Source organism: Leuresthes tenuis, unplaced genomic scaffold, assembly GCF_036924035.1.
Source record: "Leuresthes tenuis unplaced genomic scaffold, fLeuTen1.0.hap1 SCAF_9, whole genome shotgun sequence".
Classification (NCBI taxonomy): Eukaryota; Metazoa; Chordata; class Actinopteri; order Atheriniformes; family Atherinopsidae; genus Leuresthes; species Leuresthes tenuis.
In genome coordinates, this window is record NW_027325363.1 from 11688894 (window position 1) to 11710253 (window position 21360).

General features: G+C 39.5%; 3 protein-coding genes and 1 pseudogene across 4 annotated transcripts; all 4 read right to left on the minus strand.

Moving 5' to 3' along the window:
- Positions 1-517: 517 nt before the first annotated feature.
- On the minus strand, positions 518-3744 carry LOC140313720 (extracellular calcium-sensing receptor-like). Of its 2 annotated transcripts, none has more exons than XM_072391711.1 (6): positions 3539-3744; positions 3118-3403; positions 2168-2989; positions 1856-2086; positions 1564-1687; positions 518-1431 (listed from the first exon to the last, which is right to left on the minus strand). In XM_072391711.1, the coding sequence occupies exons 1-6, from the start codon at positions 3742-3744 to the stop codon at positions 518-520; spliced, it is 2583 nt and encodes an 860-aa protein (XP_072247812.1). The 2 variants fall into 2 exon arrangements, with proteins under 2 accessions (XP_072247812.1, XP_072247813.1); XM_072391712.1 differs by having other exon boundaries at positions 3118-3465; positions 3595-3627.
- Positions 3745-5110: 1366 nt separating this feature from the next.
- On the minus strand, positions 5111-8472 carry LOC140313721 (extracellular calcium-sensing receptor-like). Its single transcript, XM_072391713.1, has 6 exons — positions 8252-8472; positions 7884-8172; positions 6892-7683; positions 6562-6789; positions 6156-6279; positions 5111-6021 (listed from the first exon to the last, which is right to left on the minus strand). Exons 1-6 carry the CDS (start codon positions 8470-8472, stop codon positions 5111-5113), a joined length of 2565 nt encoding a protein of 854 aa, XP_072247814.1.
- Positions 8473-12051: 3579 nt separating this feature from the next.
- LOC140313723 (extracellular calcium-sensing receptor-like) lies at positions 12052-15176 on the minus strand (annotated as a pseudogene).
- A 2728-nt stretch (positions 15177-17904) lies between these two features.
- On the minus strand, positions 17905-20883 carry LOC140313724 (extracellular calcium-sensing receptor-like). The gene is made up of 6 exons (XM_072391714.1): positions 20716-20883; positions 20343-20631; positions 19516-20265; positions 19196-19423; positions 18962-19085; positions 17905-18809 (listed from the first exon to the last, which is right to left on the minus strand). Exons 1-6 carry the CDS (start codon positions 20880-20882, stop codon positions 17905-17907), a joined length of 2463 nt encoding a protein of 820 aa, XP_072247815.1. The 5' UTR covers position 20883.
- Between the last annotated feature and the right edge of the window lie 477 nt (positions 20884-21360).

Consider the following 21360-nt stretch of genomic DNA (forward strand, 5'->3'; position numbering starts at 1 on the left):
TTACTCCAAGCTGTATAAACTTGAATGCTTAATGACTTTAACCATAACAGGTGATGTGTATCTGTATAATGAGGGAGGGTGTGGCCTCAGGAGGTCAACACCCTATATGAAGGTGTGCATAATGATTAGGCAGCTTCTTTTCCTGAGGCAAAATGGGCCACAGAAGAGATTTAACTGATTCTGAAAAGTCAAACATTACAGAAATTCTCAGAGGGCTACAGCCTCTTGAAATTGATATTGGGGCGTGATCACAGAACCATCAAAGAAGTCAGTTTATTTCCCAAAAAAAATTACCAAAATTTAACACAGACTCATGACACAGACTAAATAATGTGAAACTATGAAATTATTTATTTGCATTTAGGCTTTATTAATGCATTTTTCTGTAATTACAATGTGACCTTAAACTTCAGATTTAATTTCATTCTCAGAAATTACGATATTTTGAACATTTAAAACAGTACAGACAAGGAATAAGAAAAACATTAAGTGATTTTATTATGTTTTAGGAAATGTTTCAAATGGCTCTCATGGTACCTTTACCCATCAAATGTTTCTTTGTATTCTTTTCAGGTTTTAATAAAATGATGTAGCACTTGGGAAAAAAAATACAACATAGCATTCCATAAGTTGAGGCCAGAATAGCAAATATTTCCACTGCTACAGTAAACTTCCCAGGGGAGCTGACATAAGCTGGGATGAAGGTAATCCAGACTGCACAGAATATTAACATGCTGAATGTGATAAATTTAGCTTCATTGAAATTATCAGGCAGCTTCCGGGCCATAAAAGCAAGTCCAAAACATAACATAGCTAAAAATCCTATGTATCCTAAAACACCCCAGAACCCTACAGGTGATCCAAGAGCACACTCGAGAATAATCTTCTCTGTGTAATATTTACTATTTCTATATGGGTAGGGAGGGTTGATTGTGAGCCAAAGTATGCAAATCAAAACCTGTATGAGCGTGAAAACTAGAACACTCAGTCTTTGCTGTGTAGGTCCAAACCATTTCATCAAATTACTGCCTGGAAGTGTTGCCCTGAAGGCCATTAAGACCACTATCGTTTTCCCCAGAACACAAGACATGCAGAGGACAAAGGTGATGCCAAATGCTGTGTGTCGCAGCATGCAGGACCACTCAGTAGGCCGGCTGATGAAGGTCAGAGAGCACAGGAAACAAAGACTTAAGGAGAAGAGCAGCAAGAAGCTCAACTCGGAGTTGTTGGCTCTGACTATAGGAGTGTGTCTGTGGTAAAAAAATGTTAGGGCTACAGACATTGCAAGGCATGCGCCAAAGACAGAGAAGGTGACCAACAGTACACCCATTAATTCCGTGAAGGTGAGGAACTCAATTGCTTTCATGTCACAGTTATTCCTCTCTTCATTGGACTTGTACTCAGACGGGCATTTGTCACATTTCACTGCATCTGAAAGCATAAATATGTTTAAGCTGTGCAGAGTACACATCTTCAGATAAACCAGTAAGGTGCTGGGGGTGATTTTGCCCAACAGAAACACAACAAGCACCAGGGTAAAAGCTATGAATCCAGCTGTCTCACTTGTTGTGTTGCTGAACTCCCCGTCACCACAGGTGATGCAATCAAAACAGCAGATAGGTTTGCCCTTAACGAAAGCCCGACGAGTCCCTGGCTTACAGCTTTCGCTGCAAACAGACCTTGGTACCTGCATTACAGTGACATTATTGAAAGCACATTAATACATTTGAAACTCTAAATCATATAAATATTATTTATGCATTTCTTTTTGTAAGATGCAGATTTACTGTACTTAGTGACCAAAGAAGGGTCCATGATAAAAGAAAGTTAAAAACTGCAGCCTGGACTGACTCACCTTGAGATTATTTCCTGCCCAAACTGCTTGTAGATCTGCTTTCATCTCAAACTGCTGACCGTCAGGCCGAGAGGCATCATAGTAACCGATGGTTTCAAACTGTATGTATCCTGTCTTATCCATCTGCCAGTTTACCAGTGCATAACGTGCAACAGGGTCACCCAACTCATCAAAGAACACATTTTCACCAGTCTTAGTGGTGAAATTGACCTGCTTTAAGTAGTGCAGCACCTGCAAGGAAGCACTTATGTTATTTGACTCCAGAATCATAGAATTTTGGATTCTAGTACAGAATTCTTTTTTTATATTTACCTGCCATGGTTGTACGTTTTTTATGTCAGCACAACTATTGTTCTCAAAAGGCCCCTGTCCTTCTTTGCAGTTAAATAGCATGTTAAATGCATGAGCAACTGCATATGTGGCCTTGTAAATATTATTCTGCAGGCTGGCATCTGAAACATCAGTGAATGATATTTTTACATCCCTCAGAGTCTCTGTCCCACTACAGGCTGTAACAGGATCCTCAGCAGTCTCTGGTTGGGGAAACAGTTGGCATCTGAACACTTTCTCCCACAACTCAACAAGTCCCTGATTCCCTGGTATGGTGGAGGGCCTGCTGCTAGTGAGATACTCCTTCAGTCCAGGGATGTGAGCATTCAGTGCTGCAAAGCCCACTGCCCCCTGAACTACAGCATAGTTTATAGGGGTGGCAATGTAGCGATATGTAATCCACCCCTCACTTCCCACCCACTGCAGGCCTGTTACATTCTGAGCATGAAGCTCCTTGATAAGAATATCGAGGTCTGTGCCATCAGCAAACGCAACTATGACTTTAGAGGTGGATTTCTTTATTATATCCACCACTTCTAAGAACCACTTTCTGGGATCAGTTCGATAAATGGCAACTGAGTACTCAACACACACACCTTCCCCTTTTGCTGCTTCCAAGAAAGCAGCCATGCCACCATTTCCATAGTCACTATTAGTTCTTATGGCTCCAACCCAGGTCCAGCCAAAGTGTTTCACAAGCTTTGCCAATGCTTTGCTTTGATAGATATCATTAGGTATGGTTCTAAAGAAAGAGGGATAGTCTCTTCTGTTGCTAAGACATGCACAAGTGGCTGAATGACTGATCTGAAATTCAAGAGATATTGTATAATGAATATTACAAGACATTTTAAATTAATGCATTATCTATCATTGAATAACATAGTTTCCATTACAGTTTGCAGTCAAAATGCATGCATGTGTATGATACGCACCACAGGTATATGGAAGGGTCCCAGTGTACGTGCAATACCTATTGTAGAAGTAGAAGTAGTGTCCCCTATGACAGCATGCACACTGGAGACTTTGCTACAGCTGCCATTTCCGCTTTCATACCTGTTCATTAGATTTAGTGATGCCCTAATGGAGAGAGGGATACTAGGGCAGGAGTCAAAGATCCTATAACCGAGAGTCACATCTGGTAGCAGCTCTGAGCTGTTATTTATTTCTTCTATGGCAAACATCATGGTGTATGCATACTGAAGTTCACCTGGATCCAGCCTGAAAAAAAGACAAGCAGAAAATTGTGTAGTATTTTAAAAGGGAAATGTGCGATGCATGCATAATGAAACAAAAATAATAATTAAAAAAGACAACACAGATGCATTAAGAAATATTTTTTAATCCCTCTCTTACCCGTCACACTGGATTGTTCCTGGGTTGACTTCAAGAGCTGGATTGACAGTAACTGGGTTCTGGTGGAAGGAGAAAATGCCTCCAATGTTGATATCTCCTTCCTTAGAAAACTGAGACAGTTCTTTTGTCCCATATGTTTGACACACAGGCTTTTCTCCTCCCACAGCCAAAAGCAAAACAAATAACAGGTTGGCAATCAGCAGCATAGTTCCTAATCTAAGTTATTACCGTACAGTTACCAAAGATAACCCCTATAAATACTGAGCATTTTATAGGAGTCCTATCAGAAAGCCACTGGGGCTTTATGCAATGTTTGTGAAAATGATTCAGTCTCCACCAATAGCATCGCTTGTCATATGACTGACGTGTGAAGGACTTGTTGGAAGTTCCACTGCTTTTGTTTTGACCATCACCAGAGCCTTACAAGAAATAAATCAGAAGCATGTCTTTGGGAACTTTTCTTGAGGTTTTTTTGTTGTTTTTTATTTTCATTTGTAGATTGTGATTCATTAATTAATTTTACTAAAGTACATGAGGAAAGCAAAGCGTGATCATCATTTAAAGGAGAAAAATCTCCCTTTGAAAAAGGCAAAACTATCCCTTTGCTATGACAAAGCTGAAAGTGTTAGTTTAAAAGAGCTTACCTTTTCTTTCACATAAACACATGTTTTATGAAAAGCACTTTCAAGCACTTTTTTCAAAAATGCAATAAAAAAAAGTTATGCTAACCTAATAAACAAGATTGCATGTGGTTGCGTCAAAGCTAGCAACAAACAAGGTGATTTTAATATTTGATTCTAAGGTGGCTGCTTCAGTTAGCATTAACTTTGCACCTCTGACTCATAACACAAGTTTTGTATTTATTGGCAATGGCACACAGCTCACTCAATGCTGTTACATGCACAGCTGAATTGAGGCATGCTTACATCTAGGCTTGATGATTTAATATGATCACCCTCTTTGCCCGCTACACATTCAAAGAAATGTTTGAAACGTTCTTTGAAAGAGATTATCATACGCATAAGCAAAGCTGATCTCACAGCACCAGATGTTGTCTTTAAGTTGCTCACATGGTGATTTTGTTAGATGATGCTGCAGTATTGAAAAAAATCAGACTTTATGAGAGCAGAGAGACAGTTTGAAAATGCTTTCAAAGACTGCGAGTTTACACTTAGTCTTCATGAGCTGATTTTTAACGCTTTTAGCCATCTGAATGATGATAATGAAACAGAAAAATATGTGAATGAGAGCAGCTTTATTGGGAATTTGTATGTATCATTATACACTTACACTACACTGTTTTTACAAAAGAATTAAAAAAAAAGATGTAGATTTGAAGCATGTGTAGAGCACCTAGTCTTATTTGAGTTCAGTTGAACGTATACATGCAGGGTTGATTTCTCGTGCTGCCTTTCATAACAAGCCACTTGGGCTGACTGTCTATTAAGCCAATGCCTACATTTATTACTGCTGCTCATAGCCTGTAAGATCTTATTCAGTCTACAAACATTTGTCAAATTATCATTACATCAAAATCGCAGACATTTTACTCTTACTTCTGTAAATACTTCTTTAAAGTGTTTTTGACTGGTTTCTCCCCATCATGTGGTTTTTAGTATTCCTCTCTGGTTTTAATAGCAATATATAACATTTTGGAGCAAATATACAGAAAAGCAAACCAAAGCTTGAGGCCAGAATAGCAAATATTTCTACAGCTACAGTAAACTTCCCAGGAGAGCTGACATATGCTGGGATAAATGTGACCCAGACTGCACTGAATATCAGCATGCTGAAGGTGATGAATTTGGCTTCGTTAAAATTATCAGGCAGCTTTCGAGCCAGGAAGGCAAGGATGAAGCATAGCACAGCAAGAAGGCCGATATACCCCAAAACAGCCCAAAACCCTACAGGTGAACCTAAATCACACTCTAGAATAATCTTTTCAGTAGCATAAGCTGTATTTTTGTAGGGAATTGGTGGAGCAAGAACTAACCATACCACACAAATTAGCACCTGTAGTAATGTACAGCCAAGTACACTTGTTCTCTGAAGTGGAGCAGAACACTGAAGGACTGTGTTTGCTGGCCTTTTAGCCTTAAAGGCCATCAGCACCGTGATGGTTTTAGCTAACATACATGAAATGCACAAGGCAAATGTTATGCCAAAAGCTGTGTGGCGCAGCATGCAGGACCACTCAGTGGGCTGGCCAATGAAGGTCAGAGAGCACAGGAAACACAGAGTAAGGGAGAAGAGCAGCAGGAAACTCAGCTCAGAGTTACTTGCTTTGACAAGAGGTGTGTGACGAAACCGAAAGAAGACACACGAAACTGCCAGTGTTAAACTTGCTCCGAACACAGAGAAAGCAGTGAGGAGGGCCCCCATTGTCTCCTCATAAGATAGGAACTCGATCACCTTTGGAACACACTTGCTGTGATCTTCATCTGACCAATACTCCAGTGGACAGTGTGAACACTCTGCAGAATCTGAATGGAAAACATGAAACACTGAAATGTGTTCATGCTGTAAACTGAGAGATTTGACATAACTCATACAGTAGGAGCTGGTTTAATCAATTAAACAATAAATGGGAGGATATTGGAGGAAATGTTTCACTTACTGCTGGAGTTGCTGATCTCTCCAGCAGCGCAGGCAACGCAGGAGAAACAGCAGATGGGTTTGCCTTTAATCATAGCCTGTCGGAAGCCTGGCTCACAACTCTCGCTGCAGACAGACTGTGGCCTCTGAAACAACAGCATTACTTGACAGTTGTTGTCATATCTGAATTTAAGCTTTAGATCCATTTACATAATCTTGATCAGAAGTGAAACTTAAAATGTCAGGAAAGAGATCAAATGTTTTTGACGCAAACAATGAACTCAACAATCGAAAAAAGGAATGACAAGAATAAGAAATAATTCCATGAGGACATCAGTATCAAGAATTGATTATGTGAATATGATTAGCTTGAATATATTACCTAATGAATTAAAAAAAAATCATTCAACATGGAAGTCAATTAATACCTCCAGGGACTTTGCAGCCCATGTTATCTTTACTCCATTCATTGTGAACTGCTTTCCATTTGGTAGTGAAGCATCGTAGCTCCCTACAGCCACAAACACAATATCCCCTGCTGGGTTTGTCTGCCAGTTCACCAGCTCATAAGCTGCTGCAGGATCCCCTTTTTCATCGAAATACACTCTCTCCCCTGACTGAATTGTAAAATTCACATTCTGGAGGTGTTTCCCAACCTACCAATACAGAACAGTGAATGATTGGACATAAAGGGGTGCATGCATTACTATTTTAACTTAGTGTTTAAAAAAGAAAGTATGATAAAATACATTTCTTACCTGTTTTGGCTCTAAATGATCCTTCCAGATACATGAATGTTTTTGTCCACATTTTAACATGTTATGTACAGCATGAGCTACAGCATACACGGCCTTATAAACATTGTTGGATATTCTTAGCTCTGACACATCTGTGAAAGGATTGTTTATGTCCCGTAGTCTCTCAGAGCCAGAGCACTGTTCTGTACCATGCAAACTGGAGTGGAAGCTGCAGCCAAAGGTTGCTTCCCAGAATTCTCTCAGTAAGTTGTTCTGAGGATCCTGACTTGGGTTAACCTGTAAAAGAAATTCTTGCAGGCCTGCGATTTTTGCCTCTTTTATGGCAAAGCCCAGAGACCCCGTCAGTACACCAGAGTACCTCTTCTTAGCCAGATGACCTGACGTAATCCAGGATTCACTGCCCACCCACTGTAACCCTGTCAAGTTCTGCCTCAAAGCTTCCTCAAGCAGGACATCCATCTCGTCATAAGCAAGAAAGGCAACTAGAACTCTTGCAGTGCCTCTACGGATGACTTTGACGACCCTCTCAACCTGCTCTCTGGAACCAGTCCTTGAAATGGCCTCAGAATACTCTACACAAATCCCCTCCTGACTTGCAGCTGAGATAAATGTTGCCATCCCATTATTACCATAGTCGTTGTCACTTCTCACTGCCCCGACCCATGTCCATCCAAAGTGCTTAACCAGTTTAGCCAGGGCTCTGCTCTGGTAGAAGTCACTGGGGATGGTTCTGAAGAAGGACGGGTACTCCTTTCTGTTACTGAGACAAGCACATGTTGCAAAGTGGCTGATCTAATAAAAAAGAAAAGGAGAGAAACGAGAAGGATGGACACCTCAGTAATAGCATACCATAGATAAAAGATTGTTTATGAGAATTACTGAACCTGTTGTTTTTTAAATCGCATTCAACCAGAATTTATCATTTGTGTACAGGTATATTAATGACAAGTTAAGAAGAGCCAGAGCAGATTACAAACGTCATGAAAATTTACCACTGGTATCTGGAAAATCCCTGAAATTTGCAGCACCACAATAGTTGTGGAAGACTCAGAGGTTCCAATGATGGCATGAACAGATGACTGACCAGAGCAGGTTTTTCCCAAAGTTCTTTCTTGTCCATTAATGAGACCCATCACTGTACGTGTTGAAGGTAGTGTTGATGCACAGCTGTCAAATATCTTATAACCAATTGAGATATCAGGCAGTAGAGAGCTGCTATTGTTGATCTCCTCTATGGCAAATATCATTGTTTGAGCAAAGCGAAATTCTCTTAAATTTATCCTGAAAAAAAGAGAAAAGTTTAGAGTTGTTTGCACTTCCTTTCTGTTGGAAAACTAATGAGAACAAACATAGACAATACCTGGAGCAAATGAGAGGTTCTGGAGTATCAGTTAAAGACAATGAAGGCTTTGAGATTTGGCTATGAATAGAAAAAGCTCCTCCAATAGTAACATGTCCTTTCTTAGACAGCAGGGGTAACTCTGGGCTCCCCAGCATCTCACAGAAAGCAGTGTCATCCTCTGCTCCAAAGGCTCTCACAATAACCACCAACAGAAACATAACACAGATGCAGTCATACATAATTTAAAGAGGCATTCACACACTCACAACCCTCTGCTGTACAATGACTTCTCGTTGACCAAAATATGTCACCTCTGACAAGCAAAGCTTTATACTATTGCAGACAATGATGATGGCTGAAGTCCTCAAATCAAATCACAGTATGATAATGATGTAGGTTGCCTTTCATTTTAATAATGATATTTTATTGAAAACAATTACATCATCTATGCTGAAAAATCTCTGCAAATGACAATGACAGATGAAAGAAGGTGAATTTTTTTCTTTGTAGCAAATACTTTGACCTTACTATACAACAGTAAAAAGGAATGAACATTTTTTCAATGAAAATGTTTACCATACAAATATACTATCACTGTACCAGTTGATCTTTGTCCTATAAGAGGATTGCATTATTGGCTACAAAGGCTGTTGAAAAAAAAGTTGGTGGAGTGACACAACTAATGCATGCAGATCATGGCTGCACATAGAGGCTATTAGATTCTTCCTAATCAGCGTGTAAATAAGCCCTGGTTCTAGAACAACTTTTGTCTAATAGTTCACCTCGCCGTGTCTCAGAAGTGGAAATAAGATCCGATTGCAGCAAAATTATTTTGTTGTCATACTGCCGATCACTGCACTTAATCTACTCAATAAAAGAATGTTAAAAGCTACATTACATGTCAAACTTCTTTGAAGACGCATTTTTAGTACTCTTGAGAGCTGTGATTTCTGGAAATATACCATTAGCCAACTTGATGCTGATATGGAGGTTGAAACATTTTACTTTGAATGGCACAGTATGTAGTCTCTCAGGTCATCAGGACCAAATCTTCAGTAACATTTCAATAAACTGTCTGAGAGAAAGCAAATGAGGCAGAACAAATTTACAGAAATATAGTTTCAGAACCATCAGCTATCACCAGAAAACCATCTATCCACCCATTTCCTCCCACATTCCTTTTTCCCCAGTAACGCTTTTCAGCCTCTTCTAAACAGTCCCATGGCGTTTCAGTGCAAAATGAGATTTGTAATCGACATAGCAGATTTGAGGTCTATCACGGGATATCCATGAGGCATCCCAATCAGATGACTGAACCAAATCAACTGGCTACTTTCAATGCAAAGGGGCAGCAGTTCTACTCTGAGCTTCCCATGGATGTCTGAACTCCTTGTCCTATCTCTAAGGCTAAGTCCAGTCGTCTTGTGATGGAATCTCATTCCCACTGCTTGCATTCAGGAACTCATTATTTTAGTTACAACGCAAGTTTTACCACTGTAGCTCAGGATTAGAATGTAGACTGTGGTAAATTGAGAGCTTTCCCTTCAGGCTCGGCTGTCTCTTGTAACAATGGTTTGATATAACGCCCAAAATAAAACAGACGCTTCACGGATCTGCTTGTTCATCTTGTGCTCCAATTTCCTCTCACTCATGAAAAAGATTCTGAGATATTTTGACTCCCCCACTTGGAGCATCGAGTCACTGCCAACCCAAAGAGAGCAAGCCACCATTTTCTCAGCAGAACCATATCATCTGCAAACAAGACAGACATGATTCTGAGGTCCCCAAACCCAACTTCGTCATCTCAGTTTTTCCTTAAGATACTGTCAATGCAATCATGAACATAATAGAAGACAGCTGATAACCTTGGCTGAGAATCACACCCAATGAAAATGTGCTTGGCTTTGTGATGAGATGTGGACACAGCTCTCACTTTGGGAAGATAAGATGCAGGTGGCAATCCACTAAATGGCATCTTCATCTTGACTCCACTAAGCTCTGTGGACCAAAGCTTGGCCATCACACCCTCACTGGCAAGTTGCCCTTCTGGGTCTGGCCTTAAATGCTGACAATTGTTTCTCTGTTCAAATTGAGGTGCTGAGCATTGGGCTGCTGCATACTTTGTCAGTTCTAATCCTCTTTATTTTCATTATAACAAAGGTTTGGCAGACTACTGAATTCATAATAAATAAAAAAAAAAGAGTTTCCTTCTTCAGATACAAAAACCTCAGGACACAAAAGTACAGACTTGATAGTACAAGTCATTTAAATACCTGTCCATTATCATTTAAAGTCCTTACAAAATGAAAGCCAGTTTTTAATAGTTTTTTTATGATATGTCTTCCACTATGGGTCTCATGTACACCAGTGTCTAAACCAAAATGGACAGATAGTAAGTCATTTTCAAGATGCTCTTGTAGTTTATTATTTCCTGGAAAAAAAATTAAGAATTTAAAAATGTCCGATTGCTCACCATGTAATGGGATAAGTTTACTAATCTAGAATTCAATTAGATATTTACTAAGTTGTTAAGTTTGGAAAAGTTGATTTAATAGGCGGTACCACTAGAGGCCGCTGGAGCTGGGCTCATCAGATGGAGAAGGCCTTCCTTGCATCAGTTTTAAAAATATACACGTAAATCCATTGTTGCCAGTCTGCCATTTTTGTCAACTGATTTTGATATTTTTCAAACCACTAACCAACAACAAATCTAACAAATTGTAAGACAAAAATAGCTAGTTTTACATAATTCTGCACCACAAGAGCTAGGTCTCTCTCCTGCAACAGAAACATAACTCTTTGCATTGACCCTGCTCAGGCAGGAGCAGAGATCAACAGTTGCTGTACCAGTGAGCTACTCACACATGTGAACTGATATGGTGTGTTAGGAAACTGCATTCTCTGAGAAAACATTTTTGAGACATTTTGTTGCTTCTTTATCTTTCTCAGAGTGACAACCTTGCGTTAGACAATAGCCAAAATCATAGTGCATCTGTTGCTGCACTTATAAAACCAGGACTATTTCGAAGTAACAGTCTTGAAATGTTTTCAAACTGACTGCGAGTAAATACAAAGTCTATTGGCTACCTTTCAATCACAGTTTCAGACTTTTTTTGCTGTCTAACAACAATAATATAAAAGTATGGAAATAAGACAGCTTTATTGGGAGTTAGGCTGCATTAAGATACAGTTTATATGAAGAAAGAGAGTAGGAGAAAAGGAAACAGAAGTAAAGGCTGATGCAAAGCAGAATGCAAGAGCAATGTGATGACATCATGAATAATAATGAGCACTTGATGACCTATTGCAACACATTGAAAGTTTATTACTGGGCTTTCGCTTCTTACTTTTGGTGAACAAACCTTCTATCTGTTTTTGCACAGTAGTTTGGACAGTTTTTTTGTATTCTAGATGGGCTATATCAAAAGAAGTATTTGACTATTTTAATTAAACTTGAGTGGGAGAATATAAAGAGAGTTAGATATGCCATGATAGATGCCATGAATCTGATAATGCATTACATTCCTCTATCATGTTAGCCAAGCTCTGCCTTTTTGTGCTGTTTGCTGCCAGCAGTGCTCCAAAACTAGATGGGGGGCCCACTTGCTTCAATCAAGTTTAATGATCAAATAATGTTCCAAAATCTTTTGTGGGGCACCGTGCTGTCCCCATGAAGATGATGGCCCTGTGTAGCAAATGTTGGTCACTGCTGTTATTTGACCTGCATGGTCATATACTGATTTAATGTTCAGTAAATTAGTATTAGAACAAAATAAAACCATCTCATTAGTGTAAATATTTCTTTAAAGTGTTTTTGACTAGTTTCTCCCCATCATGTGGTTTTTAGTATTCCTCTCTGGTTTCAATAGTAATATATAACATTTTGGAGCAAATATACAGAAAAGCAAACCAAAGCTTGAGGCCAGAATAGCAAATATTTCTACAGCTACAGTAAACTTCCCAGGAGAGCTGACATATGCTGGGATAAATGTGACCCAGACTGCACTGAATATCAGCATGCTGAAGGTGATGAATTTGGCTTCGTTAAAATTATCAGGCAGCTTTCGAGCCAGGAAGGCAAGGATGAAGCATAGCACAGCAAGAAGGCCGATATACCCCAAAACAGCCCAAAACCCTACAGGTGAACCTAAATCACACTCTAGAATAATCTTTTCAGTAGCATAAGCTGTATTTTTGTAGGGAATTGGTGGAGCAAGAACTAACCATACCACACAAATCAGCACCTGTAGTAATGTACAGCCAAGTACACTTGTTCTCTGAAGTGGAGCAGAACACTGAAGGACTGTGTTTGCTGGCCTTTTAGCCTTAAAGGCCATCAGCACCGTGATGGTTTTAGCTAACATACATGAAATGCACAAGGCAAATGTTATGCCAAAAGCTGTGTGGCGCAGCATGCAGGACCACTCAGTGGGCTGGCCAATGAAGGTCAGAGAGCACAGGAAACACAGAATAAGGGAGAAGAGCAGCAGGAAACTCAGCTCAGAGTTACTTGCTTTGACAAGAGGTGTGTGACGAAACCGAAAGAAGACACACGAAACTGCCAGTGTTAAACTTGCTCCGAACACAGAGAAAGCAGTGAGGAGGGCCCCCATTGTCTCCTCATAAGATAGGAACTCGATCACCTTTGGAACACACTTGCTGTGATCTTCATCTGACCAATACTCCAGTGGACAGTGTGAACACTCTGCAGAATCTGAATGGAAAACATGAAACACTGAAATGTGTTCATGCTGTAAACTGAGAGATTTGACATAACTCATACAGTAGGAGCTGGTTTAATCAATTAAACAATAAATGGGAGGATATTGGAGGAAATGTTTCACTTACTGCTGGAGTTGCTGATCTCTCCAGCAGCGCAGGCAACGCAGGAGAAACAGCAGATGGGTTTGCCTTTAATCATAGCCTGTCAGAAGCCTGGCTCACAACTCTCGCTGCAGACAGACTGTGGCCTCTGAAACAACAGTACAATTCAGCTCTCAGTTTAATGTTCCAGCTTTGCAGATATCTAATTAGAAATTAAGCGTAAGTTTAAGCTATTGGCCTGGATTTTACATGATCTGCATCAGAAGTGAAAGACCGGTTGATACCTTCAGGAATTCTCCAGTCCATGTTATCTTTACTCCATTCATTGTGAACTGCTTTCCATTTGGTAGTGAAGCATCGTAGCTCCCTACAACCATAAACACAATATCCCCTGCTGGGTTTGTCTGCCAGTTCACCAGCTCATAAGCTGCTGCAGGATCCCCTTTTTCATCGAAATACACTCTCTCCCCTGACTGAATTGTAAAATTCACATTCTGAAGGTGTTTCCCAACCTACCAATACAGAACAGTGAATACTTGGACATAAAAGGGTGCATGCATTACTATTTTAACTTAGTGTTTAAAAAAGAAAGTATGATAAAATAAATTTCTTACCTGTTTTGGCTCTAAATGATCCTTCCAGATACATGAATGTTTTTGTCCACATTTTAACATGTTATGTACAGCATGAGCTACAGCATACACAGCCTTATAAACATTGTTGGATATTCTTAGCTCTGACACATCTGTGAAAGGATTGTTTATGTCCTGTAGTCTCTCAGAGCCAGAGCACTGTTCTGTACCATGCAAACTGGAGTGGAAGCTGCAGCCAAAGGTTGCTTCCCAGAATTCTCTCAGTAAGTTGTTCTGAGGATCCTGACTTGGGTTAACCTGTAAAAGAAATTCTTGCAGGCCTGCAATTTTTGCCTCTTTTATGGCAAAGCCCAGAGACCCCGTCAGTACACCAGAGTACCTCTTCTTAGCCAGATGACCTGACGTAATCCAGGATTCACTGCCCACCCACTGTAACCCTGTCAAGTTCTGCCTCAAAGCTTCCTCAAGCAGGACATCCATCTCACCCTGAGCAAGAAAGGCAACTAGAACTCTTGCAGTGCCTCTACGGATGACTTTGACGACCCTCTCAACCTGCTCTCTGGAACCAGTCCTTGAAATGGCCTCAGAATACTCGACACAAATCCCCTCCTGACTTGCAGCTGAGATAAATGTTGCCATCCCATCATTACCATAGTCATTGTCACTTCTCACTGCCCCGACCCATGTCCATCCAAAGTGCTTAATCAGTTTAGCCAGGGCTCTGCTCTGGTAGAAGTCACTGGGGATGGTTCTGAAGAAGGACGGGTACTCCTTTCTGTTACTGAGACAAGCACATGTTGCAAAGTGGCTGATCTAATAAAAAAGAAAAGGAGAGAAAACTGAAGATATAAATTAGAGATGTACAAAAGTATCAAGTAACAAAATTTAGTTTTTAAACTAGATAACTAGATAGAAAGATGTTTTTTGTGGTGTCAGAGGACTCTCATAAAAACAAAGAGACATAAATAAAGGAATTACCACTGGTATCTGGAAAATCCCTGAAATTTGTAGCATCACAATGGTTGCAGATGATTCAGATGCGCCAACAATGGCATGAATAGAAGAATGACCAGAGCAAATTTTTCCAAAAGTCCTTTCCTGACCATTCATGAGACCCATCACTGCACGTGTTGAAGGAAGTGTTGAACCACAGCTGTCAAATATTTTATAACCAACTGATATATTAGGCAGTAGAGAGCTGCTATTGTTGATCTCCTCTACAGCAAATATCATTGTTTGAGCAAAGCGAAACTCTCTTAAGTTTATCCTGGATAGAACAAAAAAATAACATCAGTCTTTTCAGTTGAGTAACAAATTAATTATGTGCACAAAAAAAATAAATACCTGGAGCAAATGAGAGGTTCGGGAGTATCAGTTAAAGACAGTGAAGGCTTTGAGATTTGGCCATGGATGGAAAAAGCTCCTCCGATAGTAACATGTCCTTTCTGAGACAGCAGAGGAAACTCTGGGCTCCCCAGCATCTCACAAAATACAGTGTCATCCTCTGCTCCGAAGGCTCTCACAATAACCACCAACAGAAACGTAACACAGAAGAAGCCACACATACTTTAGAAAGGGGCACAGATGAATACACAGACGCAATGATTTGCTCGATCACTAGCCATAACATGTGACTCCTAGAATGGGCAGAGCTTTTTATTGCTACAGAGGATGATGACTGAGTTCTTCTTGTCAAATCACAGTGTGAGAGTGATGATGTCAGACTTCTTTGATGTTTAATTAAAACATATATGATTTCTTTTACAGACCACCATGTCATTAATACTCTCAAATGTAACTTAAATATATTTGATGGATGTGATGAGTAGACTACATTTGATTAGCACATATTTGCATGTTTCCTGGTGAGGATATCAATTGGTTTCTGTAATGGAAGGATATTTTTGTAGTTTCTATCTGCACAGGTGCCTGGTGTACAGCTAAACATTATCCCTTTAACCCACAGAGGAATGGAAATGAAAGGAACACACCAGAACAAGCATACTCTGTCTGGTCCACTCTGCTTAATGTTTAATCAAAGTGATGTTTTGGGGCTCATCATGTTGCCATGAACGTGTACTTGGCAGTACAACGCAGTCTCACGTCAGTTTGTGGAGCTGTTACAAATAATATAATCTCTTGATTCGTGTTCTAGGATACCACTTTCTCTTTTTTCAGTGTGAACATGGACATGAAGATATCATGTAGGTCTCACACCATTTTGTGAAACAGTACTGCTAAAAATCTACTTTTTCATGTTGCTAACATTCTCATATGGTGTTTTTTTTATGTTTTATAACACATATCACAAACAAAATCAACCATCAACACTGTTGTTAAGGATTTCTGCTTTGAATTTGTGGAGCAGGAAAAGTGATATTAGGCAACCTGAATGTTCTGTGGAGGCTGTTTGGAGGTACCAGCTCCAACTCTTCCTGACTACTTGGAGGGTGGGGTAGTATGGACTTAAATTTGTCTCAAAAAATGCACTGAGGGTGATCTATAAATATGCCTTGAGTTGCACACAGGTTTTGCTATCCACAAATAGAAATTTCCTATTTGTAACTTGTGTGTTGGTTTTTACAAATATATGTGTATTAGTAAATATTTAATTTTCCATTTGTAAAAATTCTGTTTGTGAATCGTGACTCAGCTTTTTTGGATCACTCATCACATGTTCGTATTTTTGAGACATTCTTTCCGCAAATCCACACAGATCCACAAACAAATAGCTTGTGATTCACAAAGCACCATCCAGTAGATGGCACTATTGTTCTCTGAAGTATCTATGGCTCGGCTTAAGAATTACGAAGAAAGGAGATAGCTGATTAGCAGTAACGACATGGACACGTCAGTTGGATGTGACAATATCCAACTGACGTCACATCCAAGACACAGGTCTTCGATTGTATGCTTAGACAATAAAAACTACATGGTTATGGTTTGGGATAACAGCATGGCTTTCCAACAAAACAGACTCTCTGACCATGTCAGCCACATGTTGGACATTTCCTTCTTCCAGCTTGTTACTTTAAAGGTGTATTGTCATGGAAGACAAAAAAAACAGTGGACAATATGTTCCTCAGAAACTTTAGATATAATGTCAAGAAAGATAGGGGCATGACACCCAGCCACGTGCTGCTCAGGCTGAGACACACACTTGTACTGGCTGCAATTGACTCCGTCTCTACAAATCCTAAGATTTTTCATGGGTTGTAGGTCTGGACTCCTGTCACTCCAACGTTTAAGTCTGTTGCAAGATATTCCAACCAGATCTGATCTATGTGAACCATGTTTGTTCATTTCATTAAATAAACTGAAGTTAAGCATACTAATAAGTAGGAATACTCCACCTCTGATACTATGGGCTGCGCCACTGTTCCATCTGGTAAATTTTTCCTACCATCTCCGGTGAAGGTCCAAACATCAACCCAAACATGTGGCATTTTTTTCTGGTGTGAGAGCGTGACAGGAGACTACTGCTGAAGGATATTAGGTTGAGCTAGGAGATCTGATGCAATGACCACAGTTCCTTGCTGTTCTTCCAGTCACAAATGTCTTGTGTAACCCCATGTAAGCACTCCTTTGTGACAGTGCTTCAAATACATTTTTAATGATAAGCTTGACCATGTGTCCGTTATAGAAGTTTACAAAGTAGACAATGAATCTCTTGTGTGCAGGCCTAAATTACATTACCATAATTTGAAATAAGAAACAAACAGAGATTTAGTGTCTTTATTTATTTATCTTTACTATTTATTTTAAACAAAAAATGACTCATTGTGAAAGTTAAATTATCCACCAAAATCATTTTACACTAAGTTTACACTTTTACACTAAAAGAAATAGTTAAATTACATTAAATCAACATTTTATAATATTCATTGGTATATATTTTGTTTTTCATAATATTTAATCAAGACAAAATAACTTGTTGGTATTTCATATTTAATTAGATACATTGATATTTATGAAATATATATATGACAACTCATGAATTTTATAAATCTTAAAATTCTTCATTTTCTTCTTCTTACTACTATTATTGTTATTATCATAGTATATACTATATACTTTGAATGATGTGATTGTTTTTTAAGTTTTTCTGTAGATTTCCACCTGGAAATAAAAAAAAGTCCAACTATGTATGGAAAAGAATGAAATGGGGTCTCACAGATAACTTAAACAGTAAAACCCTAAAAATAAATGAAAATACAAATAAAAGATAAAGTCTGTATCAATAAAATTGATTCCTTAAGATTTTATTTTCCCTAGCATGTGTTTCTTAGTGTTCAGTTCAGGTTTCAGTGCAAGAATAAAACATTTTGGTGCAAATATACAGAAAAGTATACCATAACTTGATGCCAGAATGGCAAAAATCTCTACAGCAACAGTGAACTTCCCTGGAGAACTGACATAAGCTGGGATAAAGGTGATCCAGACTGCGCAGAATATCAACATACTGAAGGTGATAAATTTAGCTTCATTGAAGTTATCAGGTAGCTTTCTTCCCAAAAAGGCAAGTACAAAACAAAGCACAGCGAGGAATCCAATATATCCCAGTACAGCCCAGAACCCAACAGGTGATCCCAAAGCACACTCAAGAATAATCTTCTCCATTAAGTTATTTGTGTTCTTGAAGGGAAAGGGAGGATTTATTGTCAGCCATAGAATGCAAATTATGACCTGTATGACAGTGAAGCCCAGAACACTGAGTCTCTGCTGTGCAGGCCCAAACCATTTCATCACATTACTGCCTGGAAGTGTTGCTTTAAAGGCCATTAACACCACTATAGTTTTCCCAAGAATGCAAGAGATGCAGAGGACAAAGGTGATGCCAAATGCTGTGTGCCGCAGCATGCAGGACCACTCAGAGGGGCGGCCGATGAATGTAAGAGAGCACAGGAAACACAGAGTTAAGGAGAAGAGCAGCAGGAAGCTCAGCTCAGAGTTGTTTGCTCTGACCAGTGGAGTGTCCTTATTGATTAGGAATAGAGTAGCTACTATCAAGGTGAGGAGCACACCAAGCAAACTGAAAAACACAAGTATTTTGCCCATAACCTCAGTGAAGGTGAGAAACTCAACATTTTTCAGTACACATGCATCTCTGTTCTGATTGGACCAATACTCTTCAGGACACTTTTTGCAGTCATTAGAATCTGGAATGAAAAATAATGTAACTAATGTAATTTAATAAGTCACATCCTAAAAATGTTAACAAGAGACTGTACCATGGCTAATTTAAGAATGAAACACACACTGTAGCATGCAAACAGTGCATGAAAATGATTATAATTCAGCTCTGTGGTACCTGTAGTGTTGCTGATTTCTCCCACTGGACACGGTATACAGTCATAGCAGCAAACAGGTTTTCCATTTTGAAGGACTTTATATGTTCCTGGATGACAGCTCTCACTGCACACTGATACAGGCAACTAATTTTAGATAAAATAAATCCTGTTATTTTTGTCTTTCTTAAACAATAATTTAAGACATTATTGTCAAACTTGACAAACTAAGTTTTACTCCCAATTAAGACTTTTACCTCCTTGCTCCCTCCAAGCCATATTATATCTTCAGTGTTAAGAACAAACATCTGTCCAGGAGGTAGGGAAGCATCATAGTAGCCAACTGGCTTAAACTGGACCGATCCATCCGACCCACGCTGCCAGTTCACTACCTCATACCGGGCCACTGCTGCTCCAGTGCTGTCAAACCAGACCTGTTCTCCATTCTTGATGGTAACGTTCACCTGCATTAGAGACTCCACTACCTGAGGAGCAGTAAACACTATCATTTGTCAATGTATTGATGTCAATAAAGCGATTTCTGAAAATAACAAAAACACTATGCTGATTATTTTACCTGCCATGGCTTGATTTCCATAGACTTTTCACACAACTGACTGTTTGAACACTTCAGGATGCTGTGCAGAGAAGAGGCAACGGCATAGATTGCTTTGTAGATGTTACTAATGACTCTCAGCTCGGCCACATCATCATCATAATCTTTAAACTTAATTAGATCTTGGTTCTCTTTGCAAGTTTTTGTAACATCATCCATCTTTGTTACATTGCACTGAAATTCTGTTTCCCAGAAATCTTTGATTAGAAAATCATCCATGCCACTGATATTGGCCTTATGTACAGCAAAGCCCAGTGAACCTCCCAGCACACTAAAACTGGTTGGAGTCACAAGGCTGTCAGCAGTGATCCAGGCCTCAACACCAATGAACTGCCGACCTGTGATGTTGTTCAGACTTAACTGTTCTAGGAGGTTGTTCATTTCTACATGGGCCATGAAAGCAACAATGACCCGAGCAGTGCTCTTTCGGATCACTTCCACCACTTTCAGGAGTTTTTCTGGCTCTGCCCTGTGAAATCTCTCCGTATACTCCACACACACTCCTTCTTGTTTGGCTGCAGCAAGGAAGATAGCCATACCGTTGTTTCCGTAGTCACTGTCACTGTTGACAGCTCCAACCCAGGTCCAACCAAAGTGTTTGACCAGCTGGGCAAGGGCTCTGCTTTGATAGCGGTCACTGGCAATGGTTCGAAAGAAAGAGGGATACTCTTTTCTGCTGCTCAAACACTCACAAGTAGCTGAATGACTTATCTATGGACACAAAAGAAAAATGCAGACTTTGCACACCATACTGTAAAATCACTCATACCCATTGACATCCATCTTACCACTGGTATTTTAAATGGTCCAGTAGTACGTGAAAGCACAATAGTTGAAGAGGATTCAGACTCGCCAATGATAGCATGAACAGCTGATTGACCAGAGCATCTCTTTCCCAGAATCCACTCATCACCATTCATCAGAGCCATTGCAGCACGCATTGAGGTTAAAGTCGAGCCACAGTTGTCATAAATCCGATAACCAATAGAAACATTGGGAAGAAGAAATATACTGTTGTTTATTTCCTCAATAGCAAATATCATTGTCTGGGCATATCGAAACTCCCTGAGGTTGACACTAAGACATAAAGAGCACAATGCAAACTTATGGTCACTGAGATCAAAGTTGTTTGACAGTATTTCTGTATAAACTCAGAATTACCTGGAACACTTGAGAGGTGTTGGTTTCTCTGTAAATAAAAGTGGAGGTTGTGTGATTTTGCTGTGGATGGAAAAGGCTCCTCCAATTATCACATCTCCTTCTTTAGACAGCAGAGGAAACTCTGGACTCTCCAGTATCTCACAGAGAGGAGTATCTTCTTTCGGCATACCAAACCCCAACAGGATTGCAATGAAGGCCAGCCCTGTTATCGCTGGTGACATTTTCATTCTCGTGGATTCTGATGGGAAAGAGCCACCCAAGTTAAATATGACATTCATTATCTCACTTTCCTCTTTAACCAATCAGAGTTAAGTGAGTGACGACAGCCTTGCTGTGTTTTCATTGTCTCATACGATTGCACTTTGAGTGGTTATACATTCAAAATGTAGTTGTTTATATAAAAAACTTTGTTATGAAGAATGGAATAAATTTTAATGTTCTGGCAGCATATAAAATGGGAAAAAGAATGCTTTCGTATTTGCAAAAACACAAGACATTAAAATTTTAATGAATGCTTTTTTCTTCTTAAAGGTATTTTTTTTACTTTCTCTTGTTGTTTTTTTCATTTGTTATATGCTTATCCAAATCAACTTACAAAGGAGTTGCTGAGCATACTGGGAGTATTAGACAACCAGTAACTGCCCA